The sequence below is a fragment of the Myxocyprinus asiaticus genome, chromosome 37, assembly GCF_019703515.2.
Source record: "Myxocyprinus asiaticus isolate MX2 ecotype Aquarium Trade chromosome 37, UBuf_Myxa_2, whole genome shotgun sequence".
NCBI classification, from domain to species: Eukaryota; Metazoa; Chordata; class Actinopteri; order Cypriniformes; family Catostomidae; genus Myxocyprinus; species Myxocyprinus asiaticus.
In genome coordinates this window covers 39315533-39333373 of record NC_059380.1, presented here as the reverse complement: position 1 = coordinate 39333373, position 17841 = coordinate 39315533, and the positions used below count along the sequence as shown (strand labels likewise).

Below are 17841 nucleotides of genomic sequence, written 5' to 3'. Positions count from 1 at the left end.
ACACAATGGTGATTGATCCTACAACCTTACAGTCACCAGACCAACCCTTTGGCACTGCCACCATCCAATGCCCTCTTTAAGTTCATGAATGCAGCATGGGCACCATACCTGAAAATACAAGCAGTTCACTGTTGGGTCACCTGTACAGGTAAGGGTGTGCGAGGATCCCAATGGGTGTCATGAAGAAATCAGACTAAACTGATGAGGAATAAGTTGATTTTTTGGAGACACACTAAAAAGAATCACACTGCAGCATATGATACAGTCAATAGAAGCATGGAATTGTCAAGAATGCTCATAAATGTTCATAATGGAAGAGTTGGTTGCACCTACTAGCCATTGCATCAAGGTTTAGAGTACACAAAACAGGAAAGAGCATGGTAAATCTGTGCATGAACATGATCAAATGATACTACCAGCTGATCTTGGACCAAATAAATCTACAACAGCCTCATGCCTGCATCTATAAGCTGGAAACCTTGAACACACTGAGGTATGACCGTCTTCGAAGGGTTTTAGAGATCGGTCTTCACCAAGGAGACCTTAAACCTCAAAGCCACCGAGGTATTAAGCTGCTCTAAAGGGCAAAAGTCGGCGTGTTTGCCTCCAGAACGTCAGAAAAGCTCCAGAATTTAAATATCCAGACGACTGTGGACCTCCCTGCATCGCACCAATGATCAGACCTTCCCCAAAGACGTCTCCACCTTCAACTTTCGCCCAATGCTCTTCAGTTCCCACTGATACTCAAGCAAACTCCTCCGTTCGATCACTGAAGCATCAGCAACCGGGTCTGGGATGCAAAAATCCTCATTTTAAACGGAGGAACAGAGCCACGGAAGCTGGTTGAGGTGGATTAATCTCTCCACCGCGAAACCAGCGCAGCTCTGGCGGTTTAAATGCGCTTTGAGTTGCGTTATTGGCGTAATATCTTGGAGAATGTGATTTCTGGTTTCTAGTAACCCGTTCGGCTCGGTTACTACGACGCCTTGTGGCCCGTTTCCGATGATGCCGACTAGCTGAGAAAGAGGTGGCGCGCGAAGCCCCATGGCGGGATTTGTAGTTCTACATGGTCTTCATTGACGCATCAGTGTACGTAGAACTGCGAGGAAAATAACTACAAATCCCAAGCGTAAGCAGAAGTGCGCTGTCCAGCGTGCTGAACATACGGGACTTCCGCCAAGAATACTCTTACTATATCCTCCTGAGAGAGGTTTAATATTTATTTATTACATTAAAAGTGTTGGGTGCATATTAAAACAATGTCATTACATTATATTATTATATTGATATTATTAATACAATTATAATGATATTTATAATTGTTAATATTATTATATATTTAAAAAATAGGGTATTAAGAATATTTCCCTCGGAGAGCAAAAACTAGTTTAAGCATTTATTTATTACATTAAAGTAGTGCAGTGTGTATAAAAATGGTAAAATATGTATTATGTTATAATTGAGAATACAATTACAGTACTATATATTACCAAATTAAAATGCAATTATATAACATTGACATATTCTTATTAATATATCTAGTAATATTATATACATACCATAATACTATGTTTTGAAATATATAGATACATTTTAAAAATATAGTATTAAGGTATATAGGTTATTAAAACAGAGAGATATTAAAATATTAGTTAAAAAAAAAGACGTATTGCTAATGGAATTTCTATCATGATTTGGAACCAATTGAAAAGGAATCAAAAATCAAACTGGATAACTGAAATTCAGGATTTTAGATTTTAAGACTTTAATATATTTTTTGTCAATGCCTTCTGGAGGTATTAATGTAACCTCCATACATGCTTATGTTTAAATATCTTTATATATATAACGATACAATGTGAATAGGCTACATTACATTTTTTAAGTATTTAATAAATGCATCTTTTCACACAATACGTTTTTGTTAATATATCCACACATGCCTATGTTTTCAAGAGGACATCCAAAGATTTTCAGTGACACCATCAGGAATACATCAGCTTTCTTTAAGGATTTAGTTTTTTACTAGTGGTTAAAAATGAATTGCTGTTCTCAGGAGTTAATCACCTCTGCTTAGCTGCAAATGTAATAGACTAAATGCAGAAAAGCTGTTTAAGACCTCAGATAAAAGAGTGGAATTAGTAGAAACCTACGAGGCTGCATGAAGTGAGGCGGGTTTCACGTGTGAATGGACATGCCCACGGTCATAGGGAGGACACGAGGAAGGGCATTCCCAGCATCCCCCAGCGGAAGGAAATCCCATGATGACTGATACTGCTTAAGATGGATTCACGTGATTTAAGAGCTCAATGCACCTGTCAAGACCTTAAAGGGAATTAATGGTGCATATCCACGACATTTAAAGGGATAATGCACCCACAAATTAAAACGGTCATCATTTAGTCACTCTCATGTCATTCCAAACATGTTTGACTTTCTGTCGCGGAACACAGAAGGAGATGTTAGGTAGAATTTTAGCCTGTCACCATTCACTTTCATTGTATGGACAAAAAGAGTTGCATCAATCCTCTTCAAAATATATCCAAATGGAAAGTTCATTCCTTTAAATACTGAAAAAACATCCACGATTTAACTCAAGATGCCTATAGTTTTGCTTGTAGGTAAAATATTAATGCTTAATAATAGTAATAATAAAAAGCCTTCTTTACGTCATAATTTCTGTTTAGCATAAATTTACAATGCAAGTGCAATTAGTAATGCACTGCACTGCTGCCACATGATTGGCTGATTAGATAATTGCATGGATGATTGTTGGTGCCAGATGGGCTGGTTTGAGTATTTCTGTAACTGCTGATCTCCTGGGATTTTCACACACAACAGTCTCTAGAATTTACTCAGAATGGTGCCAAAAAACAAAAAACTTCCAGTGAGTGGCAGTTCTGTGGATGGAAACGCCTTGTTGATGAGAGAGGTCAACAGAGAATGACCAGACTGTTTCAAACTGACAAAGTCTACAGTAACTCAGATAACCGCTCTGTGCAATTGTGGTGAGAAGAATATAATATCAGAATGCTATTCTGAGATGCGGGCTGGCGCTGTTTTGGTGGCACGAGAGGGACCTACACAATATTAGGCAGGTGGTTTTAATGATTTGGCTGATCGGTGTATAATCACTTATATATTATATGCAGCTGAAGTGATATGAAAGGAAATTCTGCAGATTCCAAGTGTTCTGGCATACTGGCTGTGATGTTGCGTGATGTGTCCTTTGCTGAACGCCACACTTTATGAACTAATTGCACACATATGGTGCTTCCAGATGGTGTGTGTGTGTGTGTGTGTGTGTGGGTGGGTGGACCTGTTTCTTTACAACTTATTAGATGTCTTCCCCCAAACCCCTTCAGCAGTGGTTCTCAACTGGTGGGTCGTGACCTAAAAATCGTTGCGGGGAAAAACAATGAGACACAAATATGCTACGTGACTGAAGTTCAGCTTGCACGTTAAGGTCTGCTTTTGACCATGACACATAGAAGCATCCTTAACATGGTAAGCCTTGGCCAAATCAGGTCTGGCACTCAGCGCTATCTTAGGTTATTAGTTTAAATAAATCCACACATAGATGTGGACAGATGCAAAGTCACTTGTTAAATAAGCTCTGGGAATTCCTGGTCCAGGTACGCATCATGAGGCAAGTCACTAGCCGTTTGAGCCATTCGGCCAAGCTGGCCCAGGCACACATAGAGATTTGGTTTATTAGCTTTAAGCTGGCCAAGGCACACCTATCTAGCATACACTCGGTGCACATGGCTCTTCAGAGCAGCAGCAGTACACACGTTTTGGTGGTAGATCTGCTTAGTTGAGGGGTTGTGTTTTGTGTTATGCATTTTCTGCAGCTTCCCTGCATTGTTGGGGGATTGTATGTACTGTATGTCTAACTGTGCAGCAGCCTGTACTACATGCTTGATGCAGCATGTCTATGTATGTTCTGGCTGTAGCATGTCTTTGTACTTGCTCTGCAGCAGAAGCAGCATTGCAAATCTAGTCCCCAAGACCAAAATCTATCAATATTTCATACTCACATTAACACGCTTAATCTTTCCGAGGGTTGTCAAGCTGTACCTAAAATAAGATTTTTTTTTCTCCCCAATTTGGAATGCCCAATTCCCAATGCGCTCTAAGTCCTCGTGGTGGCGTAGTGACTCGCCTCAATCCGGGTGGCGGAGAATGAATCTCAGTTGCCTCTGTGTCTGAGACAGTCAATCTGCGCATCTTATCACGTGGCTTGTGGAACACATTACCGTGGAGACATAGCGCATGTAGATGCCCACGCTATTCTCCGCGTCATCCATGCGTCCCACAGAAAGTGAGAACCACACATTATAGCGACCACGAGGAGGTTACCCCATGTGACTCTACCCTCCCTAGCAACCGGGCCAATTTGGTTGCTTAGGAGACCTGGCTGGAGTCACTCAGCACGCCCTGGATTCGAACTCGCGACTCCAGGGGTGGTAGTCAGCGTCAATACTCGCTGAGCTACCCAGGCCCCCCAAAAATTAGCTTATTAAAAAATCCTCTCCTAATCTCTATATACTCTTCATTTGACGTCAAAATGTAAACAGGCATGTGTACAAAACTTGCACACATTGGATAAACCGGTAAGAACGGCGGTAAAGGTGTTTACATGAAATGCAAAATCAGGGTAATCGGCAAAAATCTATGTAATGCCGATTGCTTTTTGCCTAAACCATTTATGCATACTTTATCCCGATAAAGATAAAACGTTTAAGGCATTTACATGACCTTGACATGTTGTCGAGTTAAGAATATAGATTGTGCAGTGCTAAATGCAAATAATAAAATGCAACCAATAATATATTGGTGCATAGTTAGGACAGCAATATAAAAAGACTTGTCTGATTTATCGCAAATCTTTTATTGCTGTGTCAAAGGCTGTTCGTCCAATCAAACTCAATAGGAGTCAGTTGCAAATAAATCTCACTTGGTGGAAGCTAGCCAAATAAGGCTTTTATGATACTTTTTTCTACTTTTATTATGCCTTTTTTGTACTTTTTGGATCTTGACAGCCCCTGGTCCCCTTCCACTTTCGTTGTGTGGAAGAGAGCAACACGCATTTTTCATGTGGGTTTGGAACATCTTTTTCATTTTCATTTTTGGATTAATACCCCTTTTATAATATTACATATGATTGAGCTTAAATTATGCCCAAGAATACATTTTAATTTGTACGTTGATGTCCGATGTAAAATTTGGGTCCTGAAGCAAAACCAGTTGAGAACCTGCATCAACTCACGTACACAAACTCACACATTCACAAACACATGATCTACCAATCCAACAGATGAATCGAAACATAGTCATAATGTTTAAAAGCATTTAATGACAACGCACATATTTAACAGGGCGGAAGGGGGGTTAAAGTTCTACAGGTGCAGTTTCATACATGTGCGTGTCGGGCCAGAGGCTTCTATATGCGCTCAGGACGCCCAACATTGCAATTTCATTCCTATTATGTTGCTTTTGATTGTGCAGAAGATGAAATTTTCATTACAATAGATACAGTGACGGAGGGATGCGCACTATGTATCAAAGAGCAGGAGGGAACGGGATGAAGCCAAAACCAGAAAACAATGAGAAAAGATAATGCTCAGTGCTATAGCCCACAAGCAAGTAACTGTATTCGTTTGATTTTTTTTTATTCTTTTTTGATACTTTTTTGTTGGAGTAACATCATTACCTTATACCAGTAAATGTTGCACTGTTCACTTAACATTGATGCTTTAAAGTGTTTATAATACATCAAATTTTTATACTCTGTACTAGAATTATTCGAAACATATATTATGATAAAAACCCAAGAGAAATGACAATTAGCAAACAAATAAGGAGAAACAAAAAGGAAAGCAATGATGTAAAATTATTCAGGTTACTAGTCCTCTGTATATGGCAAACATTCTTACAGCTTGTAAAAGCGTTTGGTACGACCCACCTTCATTTTGATCAAATTATACAAGACTACCATGCCTTCAAGCAAATGTTAATCTACTTTCATATTAGCAAGTATCTTTTTAATCAGCTTATAATCACTAAAAGGCAAATTCGACAAAACTTGGCATAGCTACTTCAGCAAATGGAATTCTGCGATGGTTCATTAACGTGGAATTGTATTGTTCCGTACGTGGAAAATGGAATTGTTTCGAATCACTGTCTTGTTCCCGAACAACAAAGAGAAAGAGATTCGTTGCGTCTTCAAGACAGCCTCATAAAATTGAGGAAATTTGTTTTTAAATATCCAGACCCCTCAAAAGTAACACGCAATTACAAAAAAATGAGAAACAGCAATATTCAGGAATTGTATGGTAGATTGATTTCAAAATGAATTACAATAGAAGCATAAGAGCATAAAAAAAACACATCTGGTCCTTAGAACATCCGAATCGGGAAAATTCCAGAAACATGACACACTCAACCTCTTTTTTTAATGGATACATTTTTGTGTTTTTGTACAACTTTGGAACCCAATTTGCGGGGTGTCAGGCACAGAGTGTGGCGTCTTCATGAGCTTTGCATGCTGGGATATCACTGGAGGTGGGCAGACACAAACAAAATGACAACGTGAAAAGAAACAAAGAGGGAAGTGAGCGAATGTTTTCTGTTGCCGTGGGATCTGGCATCTACTGCTTCTTTTTGCTGAAGAGACTGAAGCGTTTCTCTTTGTCTTTCTCCTTATCTTTCTCACGTTTGCCAGGGCTGGACTCGGTCGTCAGGGTGACGGTTGCCGGCAGTGTGTGGGCGCGGCTGGAGGCGGGAGTGCTCTGGTTGCTAGGCGTGATCTCTGATTTCTCTAAGGATGAAGAGACGCTGCCGGCGTTCTGAATGGCCTGAATCCATGTGTTCATCTCCTCCTGCGAAAATTGTAAGACAAAGTTGTTTTACATTTATGAAGTTTAACTGTTATAGCCCCTAGATAAATGTAAAATACATCTGTAGATTGTACAGTATACACTGCGTGTACTGTAAATATTGCATGAATTGTGTTTATTGCGTAGGCCTACATACTCTTATACCGTACCGTACAGTATAGGTTGTTACACAAAAACCTCCCCGCAACATTCTATGAACATTAATTTATATTTATAAAACCTAAAAATAAACATCAGAGAACGTTTTGCCTAAGTTCTTTTTAGGTTGTCAAAAAAACGTTAGTTTATGGTTATAAAAATAAACCCCAGAAATAACCATTAGAAAACATTCTGAATATGCTCTTTTTAGCTTGTCACACAAAAATGATCTGCAATGTTCTGGGAACGTTAGATTATGGCTATAAAATAAAACACTGAAATAACCATTAGACAACGTTCTGTACAAGTTCTTTTAAGGTAGTCACACAAAAACCTCACTGCAACCTTCTGGGAATGCTAGTTTATGGCTATAAAAAAAAAAAAAGAAAGAAAAAAAAAAGAAAAAAGTATTTTCAGAACGTTCTACACAAGTTGTTTTTTGGTTGCCACACAAAAACCTCCCTGCAATGTTCTGGGAACATTAGTTTATGATTATAAAAACAAAACCTAAAAAAAACAAAAAAACATTAGAGAATGTTTTACACAAGTTCCTTTTAGGTTGACACATTAAAACCTCCCTGCAACATTCTGGGAACGTTAGTTTATGGTTATAAATAAAACCTGAAAAAAAACAACAACAAAAAAACAAAACAATAAATAACATTCTGTAAAAGTTATTTTGAGATTGTCACAAAAAACCTTCCTGCAACGTTCTGAGAAGGTTAGTTTATGGTTTTAAAAACAAAACCTGAAATTACCTTTAAAGAATGTTCTGTACAAGTTATTTTAGGTTGTCACAAAAACTTCCTTGCAACATTCTGGGAACATAAGTTTATGGCTATTTAAAAAAAAAAAAAAATTAGTTTATGCCTATAAAAAAACAAACCCAATAAATATCCATAAGATAATGTTCTGGGAATGTTATTGTATGGTTATAAAAATAAAAATTCAAAAATAACTATTAGAGAATTTTCTGTATAAGTTCTTATGTTGCCACACCAAAAAAAAAAAAAAAAAAACTCCCTGCAACATTCTGGGAACGTTAGTTTATGGTTATAAAAATAAAACCTAAAAATAACCATTAGAGAACATTCTGAATAAGCTCTTTTTAGGTTGTCGCACAAAACCCTCCCTGCAACATTCTGGAAACGTTAGTTTATGGTTATAAATAGTAGAACCTACAGTGTATGTTAGAAACTGGTTCCCAAAAAATGAACCAATCTGGAACCATATGCTAATGTTTGCCAAACGTTCTGTGTTTGCATGGGGATACAGTGTCAGAAATTCTCCTTTTTTAATTTAAGGGGCAAAAATTGCCACTTGGAATTGATTTGACCATTTCGAGGGCATGTTTTTTTCTAACCATATAAAAGCAAATCACGTGTTGCCCATTGATGTCAAACACTAAGTTAATCAGTACCAAATTCTCAATTAGAACAACTTCGGCTGTTAATTACACAATCAAATCAACAAAACTACAAAAGTGGCTGTAAATAATATACAAGATATCATAACACAATAAACGCTCTGCTAGGATGCATTTTAAATAATTGGCTGGTTTGTAAGTTGTTAGACAATGGGTGCAAAAGGGAAAACAAATATAATGTAAAATTTCAAAAGTTATGATAAAAGGAGACTTACATCATCTTTGGCTTGGAACAGATACTCGTTTCCATCAGTAACTCTGTAAAGAGGAACAACACGTTCTGTCAGTACAGAAAATCTCTGAGGAAATGATTTGGATATTGATTTAGGGGTGAATAAACAATGCGATGTCTCTAGTCTCCTCCTCACCTGAGTTTGAAAACATGCTTTTTCTTCTTGTAGTCGACAGCGACCTCACAGACGGAGTCTTTCAGGCTGATAGGGATCTCGTTGTGGTACGGGATGCCCTGACCGGCATTCTTATTGTCTTTGTAGAAGCCCATCTCGTGATTATTGATCACACAGTACACGTTATGCCAGGATCTGTGACAAGAGATGCCAAAAGAACACTGCATTTAGTCTGAGATTCTAGTCGTGTGAGATGTTCATTATAACAAACAAAAGCCTGTCTGCTAGATTTATACAGGAGCATCTAGACTCGATTCGAGAGGAAAAACAGCTCCAGATGCTCCATAATAATCCAGCAGGAATTTCCATGATGATCTGAGAATTTTCTGACGGATCAATGTCTTAATGTTTAGATCCTGCTTTGCCACAAAATATGATCAGCACCTGCTGGACGCTTTCTTGTTGTGGCCCTCCCACTCGTGTTTGCGATGTAGGAATCCCTCCAGCTGCGCAGACGGCGACTCTTGACCTTTAGCTGGCAGTGTGGCAGACTGGCTGCCTTTTCCTCGTCTGTCCGCAGTCGGAGATGGGATCGGACTCGGCTCTTTTGAGCTTCTCTCGGCCACACCATTCATCTCACCCTCAACTCCATCCTGAGAACACAAGCATATGTTACGCTCGTGACGAGAACTAATTTACCATAATTACTGTCAGGTTTTAACAGTCTGCCACACGGTTGTCATGGAAATCACTCAGAAACACGCAATAAATTCTGAAAGAACTGTTTCAGAAAACGTTAGGAGCAAAATCATCTCATTGAGTTGATTCAGCGCCAATGAACTAGACACTAAGGGATTAAATGTAATTAAAAAGTGAATGAAAAAAGCAAAGAAAAGGGGGGAAAAAACTGAAATTTCATTTTAAAGTCAACATGAAATCAAAATTGAGAAATTGTGATGGATTCATCGGTGCATGTTATTCCAAAAGAAAATATATTTTCTTTTTAATCTTTCATCTGCATCAAAAAACGTCTTTTCCGTAGAGCTGGGTACTGATACAGATTTCCCAATTCGATTCCGATTCACAAGCTCTCAATTCAATTCGATTCCGATTCCACATTGATTCATTTGGGTATATTTCAGTTTTAATGTCCATTTTACTTACATTTAAAAGAAATTCTCTCAAAGCTAATGCTGTTAATTATACAGGGCACCTTGTAACTAGATACATATGAAAATATACAGTACATTTGACTATTTATATTTTATTAGTTTTTCATCATTGGTCACATTTTTTAAAATGAACAAATCCATGTATTTCATCAATAAATATGATAATATATTGCATATATTTTATATATTTTATATATTACATGCACAGTTTTTACTATTTAAAAGCGCTTACATTGATTTGTTGAGCACATCCTAAAAACCTGTACTGTCTCTTTAAGAAAACCGGCAGTTCTGTAAAGCGCGTCTGTAAATGAGCGCAAATAAATGAAAGAGGACTCAAATGGCTTTATCTCATCCATGCAGTGTGTGATTAGAATTAAATGTGCATTTCTGAACAACAAATGACTGTAAAGGACACAAAGGGTATTAAAAAAACATTATTCAATGACAAACGGATTGCGTGGATCTCCACTTTTGAATCACAGAACGAGTCAAACCAAACATTTACTCTCAAAACACAGCGAAAAAATCTCGCTGCTAAATACTTCACCACTACTGGTTAATATTAACTAATAAAATAGCTATTCAGGCATTGTTTTAGCAAATTTGCATGACATGGAACACATACTTTCCACAAACCGAATGCAATTTCATGTTGACTTTAAAAGTAAAAAACAATAAAATAAAATCATGCAAGATGGAAAACTATCTACAGCCACGGCATTCATCAGGAAAAATCAGTCGTGTCTTAATAAATCAGTTCATTCACTCCTGAACTGATTTTCCTGAACTGATTCAAAGAAATATCATGCTTATAGCACACAGAATTCACTCCAGAACTGTTACTGTACCACAACACCAGTCTGACGGCCCAATCGGGACTATGGCGTCCTGCTCCGCTAAACGACTTTAATGGAAACTCAAACAAAGTCTCTTTAAGTCCACCATTTCTTTTGAACACTGAAATCTTTGGTGAGACCTTGAAAATTCTTATAAACAGCCACTGTAAGCTGTCATCTAATCAAGAAATGCATTTAGATTTGAGCAAGAAATGCAAAGTATAAGTCAAAATGAATATTTTTTTATATTTTGAATAAAATGAGTGCACATGCAGAATGGACTAATTTTACAACAGCTTTATGGTACTTTTATGAATTGTTTTTGTTTTTTTGGTCATTTGTGGAACTTCACAGTCCCAGGTCACTATATGTTTTCATTGTATGGAAAGGAGAAGCATGGACATTCTGCTAAATGTCTCCTTTTATGCTACACAAGTGTGGGTAATTGATGACAGAACTTCTTATTTTCATTTGGAGAACTATTCCTCAACAAACAACACTAAACAAAAAATGCAGAAGCACAGATGATCATATCACAAGAAGTTATAGACAAAAAAAGAAAAATGTCACATATACACAGAACTTATAAACTGTAGAGAAAGAAAAAGTGAATTTATTGTTAGTGTACAGTATTTTGCTAAGGAACTGCAAAGGAAGTGTCCACACCGATAAAAGAGTTACAAGATAATTTGATAATTTAGATCATTTGATAAATTTGGGGCAAATCACTCAAAAAAACTAACCCTTACCCAGATCTTTTAGATTCTATTGGACTTTTTTTTTTTTTTTTTTCAACACAAACATATGAAAGAAAAACAAAACAAAAAAACTATCAAAAAATGGCAGATATTTTGCATCACTTTGTCTAATCAATTTGCCTTACCTTAAAGGAATATTCTGGTTTCAATACAAGTAAATGCATGCTGACAATTACCACAGAGAATAATTCTGTGCTAAACTGAGTAAACTGAATAAAAATCACATTTACAGTAATGCACAATGTAAGTCTATGGGGAAAGATACTGCACGGGAATAGACATTAAAACACATGCTGTTATTCACATTATACGTGTTAACATGTGACTAGCGTGACAGATGATTACTAATCCTGTCCGAGTAAAGTTATAGCCAATATTTCAACTCCTGTAGTAAGCCAGTATACATGGGTAACTTCCACTGACAGGAACTACTTTGGTAACATAACCGTACGTTCATCCACCTAGAAAAGTAGTCCCTCTGCTAAAAGAACAATCGACACTTTACAGCTCAAATAAAAACATTTTTTGTACGGAACAAATAATACAAGTGCTTTCAGGAGAATATCAGGTGCATATTTTTGCTTTTAAACCCTCTGGTACACTTGCCCCGCAGACTTCCATTAAAGTGCATTACTATAGTATGCTTGTTTTTACAAACGACAGGACGAGCTGAAATTATTTGAACTATTATTAAAAGGCACATCATGTTCATACAGCACACCTCAGTTATTCAGATACATTATTGTCTTTGAAAAGTACATCGATTGAACATCATGAGAAAGCATTGTGGGAACTGTTAGTGTCCCTGGCCAGTAGTTCGTGGTGTTTGTTGACTGCTAGTGTATTGTGGGTAGGTACAGGAGCGGTAACTAACCCGTGGGGAGTCCTGGTCTGATGGAAGTCCGTTCTGGGCGATTTGCTCTCCTTCCCTGTGAACAGTCAATGAGGACATACAACAGCTTAAATCACACACCCAAACCTTTAAATATCTATACAAACATTACAAAACTTGATTCCAGTTATCTGCAGGCCAACTGATCAGTTGATAATGAGCCATTTTGAGGTTATTAGTGTGAGATTATTAGATTTCTCTTGGGTCTGAAAGTCTAGTCAATGAATAATGCACATTCTGTGTATTCTAAAATTTCTAAAACGTGTTCATTGAATTTCAGCAATGTTAATGTATCAAACTTTTCATGTTAAAAATTCATTTTAGACACACACACATATATATATATATATATATATATATACATATATATATATATATATATTTGCACTGTAATTCATTATGGGTGCATTTTCTGCCCCTTTAAGTAGCATTTTTGCCCTGAAGCCCCCTTAATTTCTGCTAAATGTAGTAATTAACATCAACAAAGATGAATAAATCCTGTAAAAGTATTGTTCATTGTTAGTTCATGTTCAAATTTGCGTTAACTGATGTTAACAAAAATACTGTAACCTTACAGTGAAGTGTAACCCATTATTCGTGGGTTCAAATCAGCCATTTTATTTACAAACAAATTATTTTCAATATAAAAAAACCACAGAGCTGAACGTAACATTCAATCAGACAATGGAAGTATAGATTTAAACAGATTACCTTCAAATGTAGTAATGCATCTGTATACACGTACAGTGTTTTTGAGCTGTAACATCAGTGTTGAGCGGTTACCTCTGCTGCGCGTCTGCGTCCTGCACGGGCTCCGGCTCCAGCAGCTTCCTCTTCCTCTCTTCCTCCTCTTGCTGTCTTCTCACTTCCAATAACTCCAACTAACAGAAGCATCAGAGAAGTTCATAAAACACGAATCTCATTGTGAGTCACAGATGTTTCTATCTTAACAAACTTCTCGTTATTTTCATAAACTTCTTCATATGACTGAAGGGCTCGACAGTAAGGGTGGGTGTGAGCGTTTCAGGCCACTGCTGCATTATCACAAACATTTACATTTGTTGATCATGTAAATGTGTTTTAATGCCTTGCAAACATTAACATTTGGTATTCTTTGTGTAATGAATACTGTTTTTGTGAATTCAGCTGAAATTGCCAGAATGACTTGTGACAGTCTAGATCATTCAGAATCGATTGAAAATTATAAACAAATCCCTGTATGTTATTATGTTATTGTTTTCCAGCAAAGTGTGTTTATGAGGGGGCCTGGGTAGCTCAGTGGTAAAATACGCTGGCTACCACCCCTGGAGTTCGCTAGTTTGAATCCCAGGGCGTGCTGAGTGACTCCAGCCAGTTCTCCTAAGCAACCAAATTGGCCCGGTTGCTAGGGAGGGTAGAGTCACATGGGGTAACCTCCTCGTGGTCGCTATAATGTGGTTCTCACTCTCGGTGGGGCGCGTGGTGAGTTGAGCGTGGTTGCCGCAGTGGATGGCGTGAAGCCTCCACACGCGCTATGTCTCCGTGGCAACACGCTCAACAAGCCACGTGATAAGATGCGCTGGTTGACGGTCTCAGACACAGAGGCAACTGGGATTCCTCCTCCGCCACCCGGATTGAGGCGAGTCACTACGCCACCATGAGGACTTAAAAGTGCACTGGGAATTGGGCATTCCAAAAAAAAAAAAAAAAAAAAAGTGTGTTTATGAATTTATAACTGTCCTTTATTTTAAATAAAAATAGGACTGCATAATTTCCAGCTATTATTGGCAATAAATATAAATATATTGGCAGTATATATATATATATATATATACAATTTTGAACATTGTATATATTAGAATTTTTTCCACTACAAAAATATGTCTTGTTCATTTTATTTTTCTGCTAATGTTCAACAGTGTCTGTACATGCATCACGAGAGATTTATATCATTTTTGTCATGAAAACTCCCATCACAGTGTCATTTCAGCACATCTCAAATTCTGTTTTGTGTTTAATAGAATTCTGTGCTGAAAATGACATTTATTGAAATTACATTTTTAATCTTTAAAAAAAATAAAATAATACCCGACTCCTTTATTTTGCCAAGGCGAATATCTTAGCTAAAACTGTATGCATTCTAAAACACACAATTATATATTCATTTTAAAACTGTCAGCAAAATTAAAGCTTGACTGGAAATTATGTCCACTAAAAAAAAGTGATATTTCCTTCAATGTTTCTTTGTTTTGTCTCATCTTAAGCAAGCTCTTCACTGACACTTTTGTCCACTTGGTTAACAAGTACACTAACTTTTGAACAAAACTTTATTAGGGGCAGAATTGTTTGATGTGGGACAGTCGTAATTTATGAAAATAATAAATATTGAAATGGTTTATCTATATTTCACTCTTTGTTTAGATGATCAGAGTTTTAAACTTGCAATAATTTGTATTTTTATAATGTATTTTCATATTTTAATATTGAAAGTCTGGGTCTGGGTCAAGACTAAAACAGTCAGATATACACTTAAAACACATTTGAAAAGTATAAAAAAATAAATAATGAAGGCCTAAAAAAAAAAAAGAAGCTTTCAAGTCAGTGTTAATAAGATGCCTTTTAATTTAATTTTTTAATTTTTTAATTAATTTGCTTTTTATTTATAGAATAAAAAGCAAAAATATTAAAATATTATTGGTTATTTAAAAAAACAACCTCTGGGTCATGAAAGTGCCCAAAGTTGAGATAAAACACAATGAAATACATATATACAATTTCATTTTTCATTCTTCTTTCCAACACATAAAAATATGTAGCTAAAAATAAAACATCATGTTTTTGTGGTGGGGCCAGTGAATTTGGATGCGTAAAATACAAATTTCTTGCCTGACTGGGTGAGCAAAAAAAAAAAAAAAAAATCCTTTATGTGCTTTAATTTCCTCATAAAATCATGGTATGTCTCTCTCTTACCGTAGTTAGTCGCTCAAGCGCTGAGAAGCGTTCTTCCCAGGTCGCGGCTGATTTCTCGAATGCTTCGTGTCGTTTGATGAGTTTCTCCACCTCGTCTACGCTCTGTCCCAACTCTCTGCTCGACAGGTATGGCTCCTGTCCCAACAACCATGCCTCTGCCACCCCCGCATCTCGCCCAAACTGGTGCACTTCCAAAACTACACACGTAAGGCACAAAAGAGGAAGTTATTGTCAGTGAAATTCAAGTAAAAGCTGCCCACATCCTTTTTCAACTTCCCATGAAAAAAACAGAAATAAGTGTATCAGAACTGTTTAATAAGCACCATGGGAGGAGATGCTCTGACACAAACAAGCTCAAATAAAGTCACGCCAACTGCATTATGAACTTGAGAAAATACTCATTAGCTGCTTTGGAACACATCAACTTGGCAAAATTACTTCTTGAGGCTTCATACTGCAACACAAGTGTTACAGAGCTGTTTCTGACAACAGAGCAACATTTCTGGATAGAGTTTCTCCACAATGAACAAGTGACATAAAAATAAACAGAGCTTCTTCAATCCATGGATGCTTGACTAAATGCCTCAAATCAGTTGTCATGGAAACAAACACTCATACTTACTCAGTCTAAGCCACTCCCATCTGTCCTCCCACTTGTCAATCATATCTTTCCTCTTGTCTGTCAACTGCAGCAACTTTTCTTTTATCTGTGGGAAGAGCAAAGACATGAGTTGAGTGAGAGACCATGAAAAAGTGCCTAAAAATGCTTTGATCATCAATCCATCAATATATTGGATATTTACAATATATTGGCAATGGTTTTGGGGCCCAGTATAAAATGAAGATACATTGTGAAGACCCATTAAAGGAATAGTTCACCCAAAAATGAAAATTCTCTCATTTACTCACCCTCATGCCATCCCAGATGTGTATGACTTTTTTCTTTTGACAAACACAAATGAAGATTTTTAGAAGAATATTTCAGCTCTGTAGGTCCATACAATGTAAGTGAATTGTGGCCAAAACTCTGAAGCTCAAAAAAACGTAGCAAAAAAGTAATCCATAAGACTCCAGTGGTTTAATCCATGTCTTTAGAAATGATTTGATAGATGTGGGTGAGAAACAGATCAATATTTAAGTCCTTTTTTAATATAAATTCTCCTCCCTGCCCTGTAGGTGGCGATATGCACGAAGAATATGAATTGCCAAAAACACAAGAAGAATGTTTAAGTAAAAGTGGAGATTTATAGTAAAAAAAGGACTTTTGATCTGTTTCTCATCAACACCTATAATATCCCTTCTCAAGACATGGATTAAACCACAAATCGTGTGGATTACTTTTATGCTACCTTTATGTTCTTTTTGGAGCTTCACAGTTTTGGCCACCATTCACTCACATTGTATGGGTCTACAGAGCTGAAATATTATTCTAAAAATCTTCATTTGTGTTCTGCTGTAGAAAGAAAGTCATCCACATCTGGGATGGCATGAGGGTGAGTAAATGATGAGAGAATTTTCATTTTTGTGTGAACTATCCCTTTAAGTCATTTCAGAGCAAAAACATAAATATTAAGATATATCTATATAGAGTAAAAAAAAAACTGCCAAATTGATGATGTCCAGCCACAATGTACTGCCATCTTACTTACGAGAGGTACTGTAATTCTTGAACATTCTGATTTTACACACTACTGAGGTTTGTTTGGCACCCACCTCCTCCGATGCGTAGTGTTTCCGTGCCAGGAGAGATTTACCCAGCTCAATGCAGGTGGTGAAACTGTCATTACGGGCATCAATTTCAGCTTTGATACCCTGGTGATTGTTCATGAGGAGTTCCACAGAGGACACATCCCTGAAACCAAGCAGTTCCAATAACAGATTAACACCTCCATGCTGATATGAATCTATCAATTAAATATTGCACTCTGTTAAAAACTGCAAACGGACTTTTACATGCCAAATTCTACATTTCTTCGCAGTTTTCTGGTGAAATGAATACTAGAGGTGCTTCAACAACTGTGCGTTTTATTAACTTTCACACAAATCACAACTACAATGACTGATTATGACTTTATAAACACCTTTTTTTCGCACTATTACTCACACACTGCTACAGTGCATCCGGAAGGTATTCACAGCGCTTCACTTTTTCCACATTTTGTTATGTTACAGCCTTATTCCAAAATTGATTAAATTCATTATTTTCCTCAAAATTCTACAAACAATACCCCATAATGACAACGTGAAAAAAGTTTGTTTGAATCTTTGCAAATTTATTTAATAAAAAAAAAAAAAAAAAAAATCACATGTACATAAGTATTCACAGCCTTTGCTCAATACTTTGTTGAAGCACCTTTGGCACCAATTACAGCCTCAAGTCTTTTTGAGTATGATGCTACAAGCTTGGCACACCTATTT

General features: G+C 36.9%; 1 protein-coding gene across 4 annotated transcripts in view; it reads right to left on the bottom strand.

Annotated features, from left to right (window-relative positions):
* Positions 1 to 5339: 5339 nt before the first annotated feature.
* The window catches only part of LOC127427841 (spectrin beta chain, non-erythrocytic 1-like), a 117429-nt gene continuing 104927 nt past the window's right edge, over positions 5340 to 17841 (bottom strand). For 3 of the 4 annotated variants that reach the window (XM_051675666.1, XM_051675667.1, XM_051675668.1), the window contains 9 exons: positions 17137 to 17275; positions 16046 to 16130; positions 15424 to 15620; positions 13258 to 13355; positions 12457 to 12511; positions 9258 to 9466; positions 8835 to 9008; positions 8682 to 8724; positions 5340 to 6884 (listed from right to left, as the gene is read on the bottom strand). In XM_051675666.1, the coding sequence (XP_051531626.1) occupies positions 6654 to 6884; positions 8682 to 8724; positions 8835 to 9008; positions 9258 to 9466; positions 12457 to 12511; positions 13258 to 13355; positions 15424 to 15620; positions 16046 to 16130; positions 17137 to 17275 (1231 nt within the window). In that variant the 3' untranslated portion in view covers positions 5340 to 6653. Of the gene's footprint in view, positions 6885 to 8681; positions 8725 to 8834; positions 9009 to 9257; positions 9467 to 12456; positions 12512 to 13185; positions 13356 to 15423; positions 15621 to 16045; positions 16131 to 17136; positions 17276 to 17841 lie in introns of those variants that run through there. The other variant, XR_007894987.1, reaches the window with a different exon arrangement.